The sequence below is a fragment of the Rhododendron vialii genome, chromosome 11a (genome assembly GCF_030253575.1).
Source record: "Rhododendron vialii isolate Sample 1 chromosome 11a, ASM3025357v1".
NCBI classification, from domain to species: domain Eukaryota; kingdom Viridiplantae; phylum Streptophyta; class Magnoliopsida; order Ericales; family Ericaceae; genus Rhododendron; species Rhododendron vialii.
In genome coordinates this window covers 33,691,950-33,709,112 of record NC_080567.1, presented here as the reverse complement: position 1 = coordinate 33,709,112, position 17,163 = coordinate 33,691,950, and the positions used below count along the sequence as shown (strand labels likewise).

At 38.1% G+C, this 17,163-nt stretch overlaps 2 protein-coding genes and 1 non-coding gene across 5 annotated transcripts in view; 1 reads left to right on the top strand and 2 right to left on the bottom strand.

Moving 5' to 3' along the window:
* Positions 1-7,862, top strand: part of LOC131307258 (malate dehydrogenase, glyoxysomal) — a 50,982-nt gene extending 43,120 nt beyond the window's left edge. The window contains exons 2-10 of one of the 3 annotated variants that reach the window (XM_058333666.1): positions 4,794-5,009; positions 5,672-5,986; positions 6,109-6,198; positions 6,329-6,412; positions 6,996-7,031; positions 7,133-7,222; positions 7,321-7,415; positions 7,525-7,598; positions 7,634-7,862. In XM_058333666.1, the coding sequence (XP_058189649.1) occupies positions 4,794-5,009; positions 5,672-5,986; positions 6,109-6,198; positions 6,329-6,412; positions 6,996-7,031; positions 7,133-7,222; positions 7,321-7,415; positions 7,525-7,597 (999 nt within the window). In that variant the 3' untranslated portion in view covers position 7,598; positions 7,634-7,862. Of the gene's footprint in view, positions 1-3,952; positions 4,369-4,793; positions 5,010-5,671; positions 5,987-6,108; positions 6,199-6,328; positions 6,413-6,995; positions 7,032-7,132; positions 7,223-7,320; positions 7,416-7,524 lie in introns of those variants that run through there. The other 2 variants (XM_058333667.1, XM_058333668.1) reach the window with 2 other exon arrangements.
* Positions 7,863-9,748: 1,886 nt separating this feature from the next.
* Positions 9,749-9,822, bottom strand: TRNAV-AAC (transfer RNA valine (anticodon AAC)). Its single transcript has one exon. It is a non-coding gene; the product is annotated as a tRNA-Val (tRNA).
* A 1,484-nt stretch (positions 9,823-11,306) lies between these two features.
* Positions 11,307-14,720, bottom strand: LOC131307256 (transcription factor bHLH18-like). Its single transcript, XM_058333664.1, has 4 exons — positions 14,520-14,720; positions 13,788-14,295; positions 12,282-12,689; positions 11,307-11,846 (listed from the first exon to the last, which is right to left on the bottom strand). Exons 2-4 carry the CDS (start codon positions 14,286-14,288, stop codon positions 11,772-11,774), a joined length of 984 nt encoding a protein of 327 aa, XP_058189647.1. The 5' UTR covers positions 14,289-14,295; positions 14,520-14,720; the 3' UTR covers positions 11,307-11,771.
* Positions 14,721-17,163: the final 2,443 nt, after the last annotated feature.

Sequence of the window (17,163 nt, the reverse complement as noted above, 5' to 3'; positions counted from 1 at the left end):
TGGATGTTGCGTACCGTCTATTAACCCGCCGTGCGGCCGTGTGTTTCATTGTGCAGTGACCTTTTTTTTGGTTATTTTTATTTTACAGTCTATCTTGCTCACGTCCATCCATTTTCATATTGTACAGTGTGCACACCGAGTACATTTACGTGTTATATTAAACCCCATGTCCCTTTTCCGTACATATTTTAATCAAAGTTAAGTTTTTCGAACGATATTAAATCTCCCATTCAAAATGCTTAGTAGAGACCGGTCTTTACCGGGCGAGCGGGGTGCTTTTTCAACAAAATCTTCTCCAGTCGTAACGTGGCTTCCGAACCCAAAATCTCAACATATTCGCTAGACCAAAAGCCTTTTTCTTTCAAACAAACTCTCGGTTTCTCGGATCATCCATCTCAAAAATTCGGGTGGCGACTTTTCGAGGGCACACTGGTATGGGAGCCCACAGCGCGCCTCGACTAATTTTGGTGGCTTGAAATTAACGATCGGACAAACCTTTATTGGTCCCCCACGGTTTGAAATGTTTGGCTTTCGTAGGATTCGAACTTGCGACTTTTTCGGAGAGCAAGCCTGTAACACCCCGATTTTTTAAAATAAAATCGGAGGTTTTAAATATTAATTTCTAAAAATTTGTTGAATTAAAATTCAAAATCCAAACCGGATAATTCACCCTAAAGTTTCGTCTATTACAAATTATCGAAGAAATACTGAAAATAATCTTTGTGGTAATAAACTAAACAAAATAATAGAGCCATCTTCTAAGTTTGATACGGATCCCAAGCATATTCTGGCTCAGCTCCCATCTCTGGGTTCTCTTCAGCATAAAACTGTTCACCTTCGGGATTTGGTGTCTCTTCTTGATTATCTGCAAAATCTGGCACGGAAGCCAGGCAATCCGTACCTGAGTGAACAAGTTCACCCCGTAGTATAATCCAACCCAACTACCCCTCTTACTTTACAGATAGCAAGCAGCAGGATAAATATAGTACGAAGGAGTAAAACAGAGATTTCTCACATAAATTAATTTATTACTATCCATTATTCCTTTGTGTGATCTAATATCCCTCCGCGAGATCTTTCCTCCCCAACCGCTAGCCATGCTCGGTCCCATGAGATCACTTCCCTTTGCTGTCGCAGATACACCTAAGTTATGTACCGAGTATGCATCCCAATAGCTACAACAAGGAGAAAGCTTATCATGCCTGAATCACAACTAGGGTTCGCCTATCTTATATATCACCTCACAAATCATTTCACAATCATCACTGGACACCCGCCAGTCTATCAATTTATCACTGGACACCCGCCAGTTTTATTTTCATCAATTTATCACAGGTGTTTAATCACTAGACACCCGCCAGTTTTATTTTTATCCCAGGTGTTTTATCACTGGACACCCGCCAGTTTTATTTTCATCACAAATCTCAGGTGTTTTATCACTGGACACCCGCTTTATCACTGGACACCCGCCAGTTTTATTTTCATCACAAATCTCAGGTGTTTTATCACTGGACACCTGCCAGTTTTATTTTCATCACTGGACACACGCCAGTTTATCAACTCATCACTGGACACACGCCAGTTTCAATCTCATTACAAATCTTAACATCACGCCTGCAGGCAATCTAGAAATAAAACTTTCCAATTCATCCATTATCTAGCATCGTCTAGGTGAATTCTACTCGCATACCACCCCATGTCTCTAGGGTCCAATCTAGCACTCAAATCAAGTATCGATGCAATATACAACAAATCAATAATAATTAAAACAATTAATAGACAATGTAATCACGCAACTTATTATGAACGTGACGCACGGATTAATGATCCTCTTATTCATGCGGTTGTGTAGACAATATTCCTCCTCTTCCTCTATGTTAGTTACATGGATTCAAGGAATCAAGTAGGTGTGCTGAGTATGTATGCGTCAAGGTTTGGGATACATCTAATTTCCTATCAATGAAGATAATTCTTTTCTTCTTCTTTTTTGGGGGGAAAACTGGGATATAACATCCCTACAACATCTTAATGGAATTTGACCGCTAGAAATGAAGGACAAGAACTAAGCATAACTAAACCATGATTGGCTTTAAGGCCTTCTTTCATGAGCACATCCGCGCATCCGTTGGCTTCTCAAAAATTGTGCTTGATTGAGCTAGATTGAAATCTCCCCAGGATATCAACCGAAAAAGAGTGTGAGAGGAATTATCATGCTCTTTGATCAAACGAATAGCACATGATGAGCATCAATTTCCACATCTAAGATGGTAATTCCTTTCTCCAAGTCAATGTGAAGCCCATCCCTAAGGGCCCAAATTAATGTTCACTACTACCACTGACGATTTACCAATATAAGGACAAAAACCTCAAATCCAGTTCCTCTCGCTGTCTCTTAACAGACCCCCTCCCGTGCCAAAGCCGTTGGGATCGAGGGAACCATTTGTGTTCAATTTGGCAAAATGTACAGCAACCTAATTCTTTTCTGTACACTATAATTAGGCAAAATGTACAGTAGCATTGAGGATGCTGTTGTAGTATGTGTTACTTAACATTAGGCAACTTTTTCGCTTATTGGTTAAATAACTTCTTACAGCATTGTAATAGATAATAGTGCTTTGAGAGAGAGAGAGAGAGGGAGAGAGATGACTAGAAGACGTGCTAGTTAAGTAGCAATATTTGAGTCGATACTGTGCTTTGAACACACAACTTCCTCAAACCTACCAGAGTGATCCGAGACGACTAACCTACAATCTCTGGTGATCATTTCACTTGGTTGCATGTTGGCGTACCACAACTAGCTTGGAAAATGTTTCATTACGTAGGTCCAATAACATGACACATACAACACTTCTAAACTCCATTGAACTAGGAAGAATCCGTGCGCACACACTAATGTGTATAGGTCATAGGTGCACACACAAATTTATTTGATTCCGTATAATGCACGTGACTCCTTATTATGTGCGTGGAACTCACGCATATCAAACATCTCTCCATATATCCGTATGGGAACTGATTTTTGCGCTCCAAGATTTACTGTAGACGCTCCACCTTTTTGTTTTTATACTGTGATGTTGCTGGCAACATCAGTGTATATTTTGTTTTTACACTGTGATGTTGCTGGCAACATTACAGTGTAAAAACAAAAAGGTGGAGCGCCTGCAGTAAATCTTGGAGCGCGAATATCAATTCCCCGTATGGGAATTCCCTATCCGTATTTGAATTTGTTGACATAAGTATGTGCAAGTACCATTGCTCCTGTAAGTATCTTTCACTAATGTACGGTGCCGAATCGACCAAAATATTGGGCCTGACAATACGGGCAGCCCACTTCACTGGGCTTGCTTGGGCCGAATGTACATGGGCGGATTGGACGGGCCACCTGTTCTTGAAGTCCATTATGAAAGTACGTTGTTCCTAGTCTAAATATGAGATTTGTACGTAGCCTTCTCCTCAGCCAGCGTCAAACTTAGGATAGAAGTGCCCTTTGGCTAACTCCAACCGATTCTTTGTTTTACAGACTTGCTTGGGAAAGACGAGGGCACCTTCAATCGGATCCAACCCGTGCAATATCAAATGAATCACCACCCTGCAGCAATATTAATTCATGAAATCTCATTATATTGAACTTGCTTCTTTTTATGTTGCAGATTCAAAATCTCCTGCATAAATCATCTCTCGTGGGCTCATTCATAACTACTAGTAGATAGTGAGATTGCAAGATACGGGTAATTTGATTAGAGCACACTAATAAACTAGACTTCCCATTTGCCCATTGCCCGTCCTTCCACAAAAGACAAATGAAATGTATTAAAAAATAGAGAGAAAAATGTAATGAGGGGAGAGAAATAGAGAGAAAAATGTATTAAAAAACTTGTAAAAAGAAGAATGAAATGAAATAAGAATTGAACCAAACAAGGTGATAATTGTAGAAACAACGCTTTCCGGATAAAACAAGGAAGACAAACACACACCCTTACAGAAATTGTCTTCCAAGAGCCTCATCCTCGAGATAAAAATGGATAAGGGTTCTGAAATTTTGGTTCCACACAAAAACTAAAATTGTTTTCTGACATATATTCTTTTTGGGGGAGAGTTTTCTGATACATTCATTCAGGTCAACCTGTCGATTTATTTGTCGCCCATATTATCCCCATCCATACAATTTGTGGATTTCCTTTTTACTGTTTTTTTTTTAAATCCAATCGTTCAGTGCTTCTAATTTTTGTCCCAGAAACCTCTCCCTCCTTCTCTCTCTCTCTCTCTCTCTCTCTCTAGCTAGCAGAACAAGAAAAGATGCAGCCAAGTGCAGAAGCTAATAAGCGGATTGCAAGAATCTCAGCTCATCTCCACCCATCCAATTTCCAGGTCTGCCCTTCTCCGATAACTCTTGCCTCTTAGTTTGCTTTTGCATTACTGGGTATTCTTTACTGATTTCATTTTGAGCTATAATCTATTCATTCTGCATTGTTTGGTTGTGACCTGGGGATAGGGCACGAACTTATCGACAAGTTGAGTAATTATATTACATCAATCATAGCCCTTATTTGCAAATAAAATTGGAGACTTGGGTATCTTGTAATAATCTCTTTGAGCCTTATTCTATTATCTTTCTGGCAGTTCACTCTCCTCTTTGGTTTTGACTTGGGCGTTGGGCATTAACATGTCAACTGATTGTGCAATTTAGTTATGAGCCCTGACCCTAATTGTGAATTTGTGGTCTTAAACTACTAGGAAATCATTATTTGTTTTATAACTGATTTTGATTTGATTGGTTTTATTACTACTTAAAGATGGAGGAAGGTTCGAATTTGAGGAGAGCGAATTGTAGAGCAAAAGGGGGTGCTCCTGGGTTCAAAGTTGCTATACTGGGTGCAGCTGGAGGCATTGGACAACCCCTTGCATTGCTAATGAAGATGAATCCCCTTGTTTCTGTTCTCCATCTGTATGATGTGGTCAATGCCCCTGGTGTCACAGCTGATGTTAGTCACATGGACACCGGTGCCGTGGTAAGTTTCTTCCATTGAAGCACTGATTTTATCTCTCTTTTTATTCGAGATAAGTATTACCAATAACACAATTGATAACAAAACCTCGTTGGTAATCTTTTCGTCTTCTATTTTCTTTATATTCCTTGTTTTCGGAAGCAAAACAATGAAAACTTTGAAAACAGTCGTTCTTTACATTATGGTTTCCTGAGTATTTGGTTGTTCTTCTGAAACAGTTTGCATAAAAAATACATGAAATGTGCATGGCGTGCTTGGTTGCAGTTGTTTATGATCTACGAAACTTGTTTCTAGTGTTGTTAAGAAAAGAATCAGAATTCTGGTTGGAGAAAACATATGATTTCATATTCTTTGACAGCACTTATAGTCTTATACTAAGCCGTAAGTTTTGAAAATATGTAGTGTTTTTAGAAGCCCAAGCCTTATGGAATGAAACCTGGATTTTTGGGTAAGCCCAAGCCTTATCCAAAGTGCCCAGAGCTTTTCAGATACAATTTTTGGGTACTATAATGCAAAAACTCTGAAACTCTGACCTATTTGGGCAACTGGTGTTCCCTGAAAAGTACATTTTTGGGGGGAAAGCTTTTTCCAAAAAGAGACAAACAATCAAGCGTTTAGTCCAGACATTAAAACAATACCAAACGTTATTGTTTCGGTGTTTCAAGGTACGTGGGTTTCTAGGGCAACCACAACTTGAGAGTGCTCTTACTGGAATGGACCTCGTGGTTATACCTGCTGGTGTTCCAAGGAAGCCTGGAATGACAAGAGATGACCTTTTCAACATAAATGCTGGAATTGTCAGGACCCTTTGTGAAGGAATCTCCAAGTGCTGCCCTAATGCAATTGTGAACTTGATCAGTAATCCGGTGAACTCTACAGTTCCAATTGCAGCAGAGGTTTTCAAGAAAGCCGGCACTTATGACCCAAAGCGACTTTTAGGAGTCACAATGCTCGATGTTGTGAGAGCCAATACTTTTGTGGTATGTTTACAAATGGTTACCATCTTCAAATAACTTTGTGGTTTCTCGCTTTGCCCTTTCTAACATTACTGTTTGATTTGGTAAGTAATGGTTGGTAAAATGTTGTCTTGTTCGTATTGAAGGCAGAGGTTTTGGGACTTGATCCGAGGGAAGTTGATGTTCCGGTTGTTGGAGGTCATGCAGGAGTAACAATATTGCCTCTTCTGTCACAGGTCTAAGCGAATGCATATCCCAATTTATTTTACACTTGGTGATTGTTAATCCATAACACCGAAAATAACAAAGATTTGTGATGTGAAGTAATGGATTTCTCAGAAATGATCAAATTGTTCTTCAATTCAGGTTAAGCCTCCCTGCTCATTCACCACCGAAGAAACCAAGTATCTCACCAACCGGATTCAAAATGGTGGAACAGAAGTTGTTGAGGTAGTGTAATTTAGTAGCATCTCCAAAAGTATAATGCCTTGTTCTCTTTACTTTTCAAAAAGAATTTTTCAAAAAATTCCCCCTAAATTCCCCCTACTTCCAATATTTCTCTCTTTATCTCTCTTCATTTATTATTCCTACTATTTTTCAAAAAAAAATTCAAAAACCAAACCAAACACAGGACTAATTTAACGTCGGAAATCAATTTTATTGAATATCATGTTGATCTTGTTATCTTGTTGAATGTGTCTATCCTAGTTCACACTTCAAATAAATTGGCATCAATTGCAATCTAGTGATTCATCTAGCTGTTGAATATATAACCTGCGTCGGCCATGAAATGCATGTTTCACTATCTGGCTTATGATCCTCTTTCATGATCTCTTTCAATATGTTGAACATTAGTGGGATGATTCAAGTGTTTGCAACTGGAGTTTATCAATTTCGGTTCAAATCTACTTTGCACTTTGCCTGAAACAATAAAAACACAAAACACTTCTGCTTTCTGTCTTTCTAATGTAGTAAATCCAGCAATTACTCTATTGGATCATTTTTAAGCAATTGTTCGTCAAATTTCTTGCAGGCAAAAGCTGGGGCTGGCTCTGCAACACTTTCCATGGTTTGTAAATGCGCCTCTATTCGCTCTTCAGTTTTGGCTAACTTTCTAACAAGAAGAATCCAAAACTAATGAAAATAAAACGCAACACATTTCTTGTATAGGCATATGCAGCTGCCAAATTCGCAGATGCCTGCCTGAGGGGCTTGAGAGGGGATGCCGGAATTGTGGAATATTCTTTTGTAGCTTCTCAGGTTTTTTGTTTGATAATTTGTCCATTTCGCACAAAGTTTTCTTTTCTGTTTTTCTTTTTTTCACTCTTTTAACAAAGTTTGTACATTGTTTATTGTAGGTGACGGAACTCCCTTTCTTTGCATCGAAAGTACGACTTGGTCGTACTGGAGCTGAAGAAATCTACCAACTCGGACCCCTAAATGAGTATGAGAGGTATACACGCATTAGCCATGAAAATATTTCCTTCTTCCCAAATGTGTTAAATAGGGAAACATATACTCCGTATTTTTTACTAATCAAATCCACTGGAAAATACATACAGGGTTGGATTGGAGAAAGCAAAGAAAGAATTAGAAGGCAGCATCCAGAAGGGAGTTTCCTTCATTAGGAAGTGAAACAAGAGATGAGGAGATTCTATACATAATAGTTAATACTTATGGCTTGCTGTGGTCATTATTTTCACTTTTCTGAGCAATGTCACCTAAACAATAAAGAGTAATTTCCACTTTTACCCCAAAATACTGATGGATAAAAGTCTTCCTCTTATTACAACACAAATCGTTCTTGCACTTACTGTTTTGGATTGGTGAGAAATTGTGTAATGAGAGGGTATTCCTTGGAAATTAAATAAATACATAGTGTATGCCACATTCAGTTTAATCTAAAATGGTAAAATGCTCATTGTTTAAGAAATTACCATATCTCTTTCTTCTCTATGGGTGACTAAAGGTCGCAGCATGTAGGTCAATACACAATGAGGCAACATCCTCTGTGTCGAGCTGAGGGGTTTTCCGGCCGTTGAATTTAAAACATAAATTAAAAAAACACAATTCTAACGGCCGGAAAACCTCTCGGCATAGAGGTTTTCGGAACAGAGGAGATCAGGCCCCATATACACAAAGCCTTGAGTATCTTCATGTCACTATTTTTACAATATCTGACACCTCTCACCCACTGAAATATGCATGATTGGTCTTGTTAATCATTGCCTAATGGTCGATGAATAATACGGAAGAAAGTTAGTTTTAATGCAGATTTTAAGGCAAATTTTGAACACGCTAATTAATTTTTTAGATTGGAGTATACTATTTACATAATGTCTACTGATCTAAAGGCGATTGATTAGGCCATCCACAGTGGTATAATCAAAAAAGGATAACCAAAAGTTGACACATCAGCTTTTGATTATTCACTTAAGAGGTTGTTAAGCTTAACAATGTTAAGCTTCACTATGGTCACTTCTAGTCCATAATCAAAATATGGGGTCCACTACAATTTCATTCTCTCTCCCTCCTGTTTTCCGTCATTTATTTCCCTCAATTTACGTTTTTTATAAGTTAAAATATATCGATTCCCTTTCTTAATTTTGAAAAAAAAATCGGCGACTTCCTTGCCTCCTATTATGATTTTTTCCTTCTTTTTTTTTTTCGGGAGTGGGTAGTAGAAACAGGAAAGAAGAGTGAAACACCTTAATCCGGCGACGATGGATTGAATTATAGATGATTGAGAGATATGAGTTTCACTTTTGGAAGAAAAGAAAGAAAAATAGTTTGTTGGTGAAGTGAAAAAAATATAGAGTTGCGAAAAAACTTGGCTACATAAAAATTTTATTCTTCAATTTTATTTTTTTAACCAAAAAAAAAAAAGAGTGGGCGAAGAAGGGAAGAAGAAAATACTAGTTGAAACACGTGTGTATACAAATTTTGGAACTAGTTAACTTATGTGGTGTATGATCCACAAATTTTGATTATTGAAAAAGGTTGTTAGTTTTGGTTATCCAAAGCCCAAAATTTAATTATTTCTAAGGATGTTGCTAAGTTTGATTATACCATTGTGAGTAATCTTTTGCACAACATTGTTAACTTTAAAAACAATTGGCATTTGATTATACCACTGTGGATGGCCTTAGCGTTGGTCGTATATCATTAGCGACTAAAATTGACGTACTAGTTCACTTGGGACAACTCTTGTGGTCGGATCCATCCCCTTCCTTCACTTTTCTCCACCTTCCTCTCCGCTCTAAACCCTCTTGCCCCACGTGCCCATTGGTACCTCATTGGTATCCATTTCGTCGGACCGTATGGACGGGTTTGTTTCTAGTAGATGTATGCTACATCTAGTCTTTAAGTATGGGAAGAAGTATATTTTTCCTTTACTCTATTCTAACCAGACATAGTAACACTAACCCAACGGTATGCACAATTTCGTTTACCATTTTGCAGGCCTCATATTTGTTTTCTCCATTCTCATCATTAATACGGGAAACCCCGATCAAAAAAAATAAAAAAACGGAGTATCATTTTTTTCAACCTTCCCGCAATAAAGCCGGAAAATTTGTACAGAATGCATAAATAAAAATTTGGGGGAGAAGTTGAGATGAGGGAGAGAGGTTCGCGGGCTTGATGCCGTAGACGGTATGGATCAATCGGAATGAAAAAAGTGATGCAAACATCGAATATTGAGTGTTACAATTGCGTCGTTTGTTTCAGAGCTCATCATTCTAGGAAGGGGGGGAACAAAAAAAGGAAAAGGAACAGAAGTTCAATTGGCTTCGCCCGGGTTCGAACCGGAGACCTTCGGTGTGTTAGACTGACGTGATAACCAACTACACCACGAAACCAGTTATGCCTATTGCTGTCCGATTTAGATATATATACTATAAATATACGTCCTCTTAAAAGTGAGAAAAAAAGGAAACCTTTCCGCTGCCGGGATTCGAACCCGGGTTTGAAATCATTCCAAAGCGTTTTGTGCTACAGCGGAAGTTGTTGTAAACGTTACACAATTAAATATATTTATTTAATTAATATTTTACTCAAGTCGTTCCTCCAAAAATTTCGTTTGGTGAAATCGGGTGTCTATTCACTCATCCTATGTGTCCAAAAAAATAATGGCAAACAAAGTCCGTCTCTAATCCTTACAGTTTTATTTTATCAAGTTTGACTAGTCAAGTGAACCCCGCTGATGATCAATGATTGAGTTGCCCAGTAAGATCATCACGAGAATTCAATTGGACATTTTAACATTACCAAAGGATTACTATGGTCAGGCTTCTAGATGGCCTCCATTCTTGTGCAATCTATGGAAGTACGCTCATCCTGTGTGCCCAAAAAATAGTGGCAGACAAAGTCCGTCTCTAACTCTTACAATGTTACTTTATCAAGTTTGACTAGTTAAGTAAACCCTACTGATGATCAATGAGTGAGTTGCCTAGTAATTAAGATCATCACTAGAATTCAATTGGACATTTTAACATTACCAAAGAATTACTATGGTCAGGCTGGCCTCCATTCTTGTACAATCTATGGAAGTTCACACCTGAATGTCAAGGCTTTTTAATTTGGTTCCTCCAACCCTGCTTATTCCTCCTGGACTGTGTTGTCTGCCTCATTTTTCATGCTTTGAGCTCTATTTTCCAACTAATCATTGATTTTGCTTGAGATGGAGGTGTTAAGCAGTGATTTTTAATTCAGAAATCTAGTATCCTACTATTGGTTAAACCATTGGCGTTATCTTCACTTATTGGTCAGTCAATGATTAAAGTTGACATCAAAGACAACGTACATGTTTCTATTCATTTTTATATATGAGATAATTTAAAATAATCAAAACAGATCACAATCTCTCTTTGTGGGGAATAAGTATAAGATGGGAGTGGCTACTTTTAATAATGTGTTTTGAGTCAAATTACATTAGTGAGAAGAACTCTATCACATAACCGCGCTAGCTATTCGGCAATTTATAATCCATCTTTATCTTATATTTTACTTTACACATTTCGAGTTTGGCGAGGCAATTCCACATATTTCACGTCAAATCTAATTACAACTTTCTGCGTTACGATATTGATCAGTACTATATGAGAGAATTCTTTGTTACTTAATTAGCCTTCAAGTCAAAAAAATGACCTAAAATTTCATGGGGGTAATTGAAAATAAAATACAGTATCTTGTATTTTTTTTTGAGTAAATGAGTCTTATTCCTTGCCTAACATATGTAGAGTCATATATTGGCTCTTAAAATGGCTCCAAGCAAATGCCTATGTAACTTGTGGAGTCATGTTGTTTTCTCTTGACTCCTCATGGTGAAAAACAAAAAAAATCATTTGTGCAAGTCTCTATTATATATATTCAATAGAATTGTTACAAAGCAGATGACATTACAAAGAGAAAGAAGAAGCCCTAAGAAAAGTACCAAGAGGCCTCACAAAACAATGACGAAATACTTCACTCACACAAAGGTAGCGCCCTTTGTTAGTGAAATTTGAAAAACAAATTATAGATTCAGACACAACTGTACATATTCAGACACAACTGTATATATAAACATATTAAAACTGTTCTCCCACTATCACACATTTGGTTGATCAGCTCCAAACATTGAACAGAAAAGATACACACGTAGGCTTCATTTGAATCATAAATTTGTGAAGAGATTTACCACGTACGGGAATAGAAAATGATAGCAAAGCGAAGAAATAAATATAGCTTCTTTTTATTTATTTTTTCTTTTCCTTGCATAAATTCCTTTGAAAATCAATGATCCAAACTCAGTCTTAAAAGGTTACTTTCACATGAAGAGCTTTAGAGCTGCATGTAGATTCTTCACAAGATCTTTCATTGTCAAAGAGAAGTCCTCATCCATCTGCAAAAGTTTCGAGATTGGATGATCAAATTGTTAGAAATCAAATTAAGAACTTGAAATGAAAATTTTCACTTAATTTTCTTCCAAAATACTTAACTTTTCCTTAGGAGTGCAAACGAACTGAGCTGCGCGAGCAGCTCGTGGCTCGGCTAATTAAGGCTGGGCTAGGCTCGACTCGTTTAGTAATCGAGCCGAGCTGAAACTCAAGTTTTGAGCTCTTTTACTAAACGAGCCAAGCTCAAAACTCAAAAGTTTGGCTCGACTTGCAAAAGCTTGACTCGTAGGCTCGTTTAAACAAGCCAAGCTCGAGTTTGAGTTTTAGGCTTGTTTTAGTAAACGACCTAGCTCAAACACTACAAAGCTCGGCTCGACTCGTTTGCACCCAACTTTTCCTTATCGTTTCCTCCTCTAAAACCAAGACATATATTAGCTAACCTGAGCATTAATGGTTATGTCTAGAACAGAACTTCCAAAAGTTATGGCACTGCTATTAACAATAGACAAATGGAGCTTCTCAACTTCAGCTACTGTTTTCTCAACAACTCCTTTCCTTTTCTCACAGTGTATCCTTATGAGCACATATTTGTCACAAAACCTTGCTTCAATCTCAGGGAGTGTCTCATCATATTGGGACCCGTCGCCACCGCTACCGCCGCCGCCTGAGAAATTATTCTCTGAGGAAAAATTGTCCAAATTATGATCAGAATTGAGCTCACATTTTCTCACATAGACCACGGTTTCCATTGATTTTGTTCTGGTGGTTTGTTCCTCGAGTGTCTTCACTTGTTCTTGGAGTTGTTTCACGTACTTGATTGCATCCCCGAGAACAGAAGCCTTGTCCATCTGTTAACAGCGGAGGAAAACCGAAAAATTTAAGAAGAAATTGTGCAGATAGTTAAGAGGGACAGAGAAATCTTGCGAGGTGAGATACCGATTTCGTTCTCTTCGATCACGAAAGTTGGATGGATTTGTGATCGCGAAAGAAAACAGCTATGAAGCGCGGATATGTAGGGCTACTAAACGAACCAAGGTACTCTAGTCTGAGCTTGTGCTCATTCGTTAAGAGTTTGTTCAAGATTTGTTTGTTACATAAAACAAACCAAGCTTGAAGTCTTGAACATATTTTTAAAGCTCGTAATATTTCAAGCTAAACAAGTTACTACTCTATTCATTCGGCTTATTATGCATAAAAATTCAAGCTACTTGAGATCGACTCGTATTTGACTTAATTAAAGCTCGTTTGAGATTGGCTCATCTAAAAACAAGCTAAGCTTGAACATATTTTTGAAACTCGTTAAATTATCAAACCAAACTTGATCAAGTACCAATATGGCTCGTTTATCACCCCTACGAATATGGTTGCAAATATATATGGGGAAATGGTACTGATACGGTACAGATATGCCAATACAGAAAGATTTACTACAAGATAAGGGTTTGCCAAGGTGCGTTGGAAAAACAATGTGTCGGTAGATTTTTAGAAACATTTTTATGCACAACTTCAACAAGCGCAAAGCAAATTAGAAACATTGCTTTGTTTGGTTTGCTTTTTGAAAAAAAATTCAATCTCAAAAAACACTCATTACCACTAATTTCAATCATTATTCTCATTTCTCTCTCCACTCTTCAATCATTATTCTTATTTCTCTATCTATCTCTCTACACTCATTATCTCTATCTCCAATCATTATCCTATTTTTCTCTCCATTCATTATCTCAAAAACCAAACTCAAAAATTCTCAAAATTCTTCCAAACACAGCATTTTGATGTTTTGATTTTATTCATACAAGTTTCTTCTCCCATAACAAGTAACTGAAGAATTATGAAAGTGTTCACTTACCAAACCAAATATTCCTGCTCTGATACCGTGCTAGAAATGCCACAGTCTTAGTAGCCCATTAATCAACAACGCAAATGCAAAAGTGATGGCTAGGAATTACCTTCTTCAGGCCAGGGACAATAGCAGATAAAGCTATGAGCCTCTGACTCAGCTTCTCTCTCCTTTTTCTCTCAGCCATAATATGCTCTTGACTGCTAGAAAACCTTGTACCGTTTGTGCTGTTCTTTTTAGATCCTTGACGAGCCTTGAACCCATAAATTTGATTTCCAAAAGACTGTTGAAAATCATAAACACCTGAGGGCAAAGTGGTAATGTTGCTACTAGGCGATAGCACAGCCTCCTCTTTAGGCTTTATCGTGCCGAACTGAGTTTCACAATTTGAATTGGAAAAAGAAATCTGGTGGGGAGAGGAAGAATTGGAAGAGGAATTCCAAGTGTTTGTTTTGAGGATTTTCCCGGGCGGATCGATGATGCCGGTGTCATGAGATGAATATTCCGTAATATTCGGTTTTACGTCGAAGATTTGATGGGAGAAATGGTGATTTACAATCTCGTCAAGACTGTTTGTTGGCCACTGACGCATGAAGCCAACATCCTCCATTGATTTCCTGCGAAATTCACCACAAGAGAAGAATCACAAACAGGGAGATTTCAGGGATTCTTCATGCAAAACAACTGTGGTACTATGCCAAGCCTATAGTCTACATTGTTTAGGGTGTAGCCTATGCAAAAGTTTAGATTTTACAAAAATTGTTTCTCAAAGTCAGAATCTGTAAACATAAACAATTGAGAGAGAGAGAGAGAGAGAGAGAGAGAGAGAGAGAAGGCTTACCCTTTAGTTTTGGCTTGAGCTTTTCCTTGTCCAATCCGTCAAGTCTTGGAGACTATGCTTCAACTTATACTTATCTATCTCTCTCTCTCTCTCTCTCTCTCTCTCTCTCTCTAATCAAGTGAACAATTCCAACTTTTTAAAAGAATAAATAGCATGTGGGTAGCTTTGAGAGGACGAAATTTAACTACTAGCCAATATTCTTCTGTCTTAAAATCCATTTTCTTTTTCTTTTTTATTTTATAGGGACTAAACGTGTGTGTTTCCTAAATTAACCGTTGAAAATCCAGGTTCGCTTTCACAAAAAGATATCAGCCCATATATTGCGCCAGTATGACAGGCAACATCTCACTGGCTGATCATGTTTTGGCACAGTTTTATGCACGTGTGTTACACTAATTTATACTGAGGTCATGAGTTGGGCACCACATAATTAGCTTAGCTTCTTACAAACTAACTGGACTTGCCTACTTGCCCACTCCTGTTCCATTTTAATTTGTAGAATATCAAAAGTTTACAGTAACTGGTAAATCATGCTACCCCTCAAAAGAAACAACCTTGTTTTGCCCCGTCCTATGAGAACCGTAGTGGGCCGGAATGCGGGTCGGCCCAATCTAAAAGGAGCCCAGTCAAACCCGACCGCTAGCGACGTCCATAGGCGACCAAGTGGGTCGCCCGATTAGGAACTTCACGGACAGGTCGAGTTGTCGGGTTGGACCTGGAAGATCGCGTGTAGTTGGGTTGGTGACACATCAATGCAGAGCTATTCGGTTCGGCCACTTGGCACTACTTCGGCCGCGTGGCTCGGTCACATGTTGCCTGACAGCGTGGCACTGCACACGACAATCGTCATGCATGAAGTTAGTCCAAGAAGCCTTCATGACAACATTGGGGGCACGAGCAATCTAGGAGGCCAATGTAAGTAACTCTCTATAATAAGGTATGTAACAACCCCTCGAGAGGTACGCTGTCCTTACTCTAACTTTGTAATGCCCTTCCTTCCAATTGGACTTACTTAGCCATTAGAGTATCTGTCAGTCCACTCCGGCTTGGTATGCTATAACGTGGTTCCTTGTTTTGCAGAATTGAATTAGTTGGAATGATCCAGATCTATACCAAAAGATTCACGAGAGGAGATCCAACTTGAACACAACCCCACAAGAGCCAAACAAGAGCTTGACAAGAAGATTATTCATGAAAGATTCACGAGAGGAGATCCAACTTGAACACAAGTAATCCTCTCACCTAATGCAAGGAGTATAGGGCGGATGTCTACCACCTAGTTCCCACTCCATTGTCATATGTTCACACTTCATTTGGAGAAAATAAGGATGGTATGGTGTGAATGCATGTATAGATTCTGTACACACAAGGAAATCAATAAAATTTGTAAATACTCAGGCTAAGGGCTTTTTGGACTTTTTTTCGCGTTTGTTAGTTTGGCACCTAATTTTTATGAATTATTAATTCGTCTCGTCAAGACAAACCGGAAAAAAAATATTATGACTTTTACCCAAATATTTTTGGCAAGATAAAGTCCAAAAAACCGGCTTTTCGGTTCATCTTGACGAGACAAATCAATAATAAAAAAAAGTTAAGCGCAAAACTAACAATAGCAAAAAAAAAAAATTAGCTGAACCTAACCTCACACTGATAGGTACCTTTCCTCGTGAATACTGTGTAATAAGTCACACTCAAATATGATGTATCCGGTGACAAGGAATGCTGGGAGAATTATTAACAGGAAGCCGCCAAAAATGGAGAGAAGTTGGCACATAATAATGACATAAACTATGTTTTCAATTATTGAGAAATTAAGTGAGATTAATTATTGCCTTTCTTCTAATTACAATTTTTTGATAATGTGACCCAAGGATTTGGAAGTTACAGGAGAATCCACTAAACAAAACCCAGTTGTAGTATTTTAAAAAGTTGACGATTGAACTACTTAATTACGTGGTATCAATCAGGATCCAGGCATTTTCTAATGTGCAATTTATTTTCATTCCAGTAGATAATTAAAAAAAAAATACTATGTTATGTACTTGATTGTTGAGGGTGCCTTGCAAAGACAGATACTATGCAATTTTGAAACGTTTTGATGTAGACCGCAGAACCGCTTTACGAGTTTACAGATCTTATGGTGCTCCGGTCCTTGATTCAAATTTATAGTGATGTGAGTTCCATGCTTTTCTTTACCCAAATTAAGGACACCTTAATTCCTTTGCCAAATTTGCAATGATTAATTTTTGGTGCTATATGGCGTGGTGATGGTCAACGTTGGTGGTGGTCGTCGGAATGGAATTGAGTAAACGAAAAATTTAGTGATGGAAATTTTGGAAACCCGAAGAAGATTTTGATTGTGGTAGTTTTTCTTCGCACTTCTTCAAGAGTCACGGTTGAAAAGAGGTACTAAGATTGGAGATTTTGGTTGTGGTAGTTTCTCTTCGCACTTCTTCAAGAGTCGCGGTTGAAAATAGGTACTAAGATTGGGATTTCTCCACAGTTGTGAAGTTCATAGACCATGACTGAGGTTCTCAACGAGTCGATTGAACATCACAAAGGTCTGATTTCTCTTCACAACTCCCAAAATTTGTTATACTTTGGTGCCAAAATGGCAGGCAATTTTTGGTGGTGCTATTTGTTG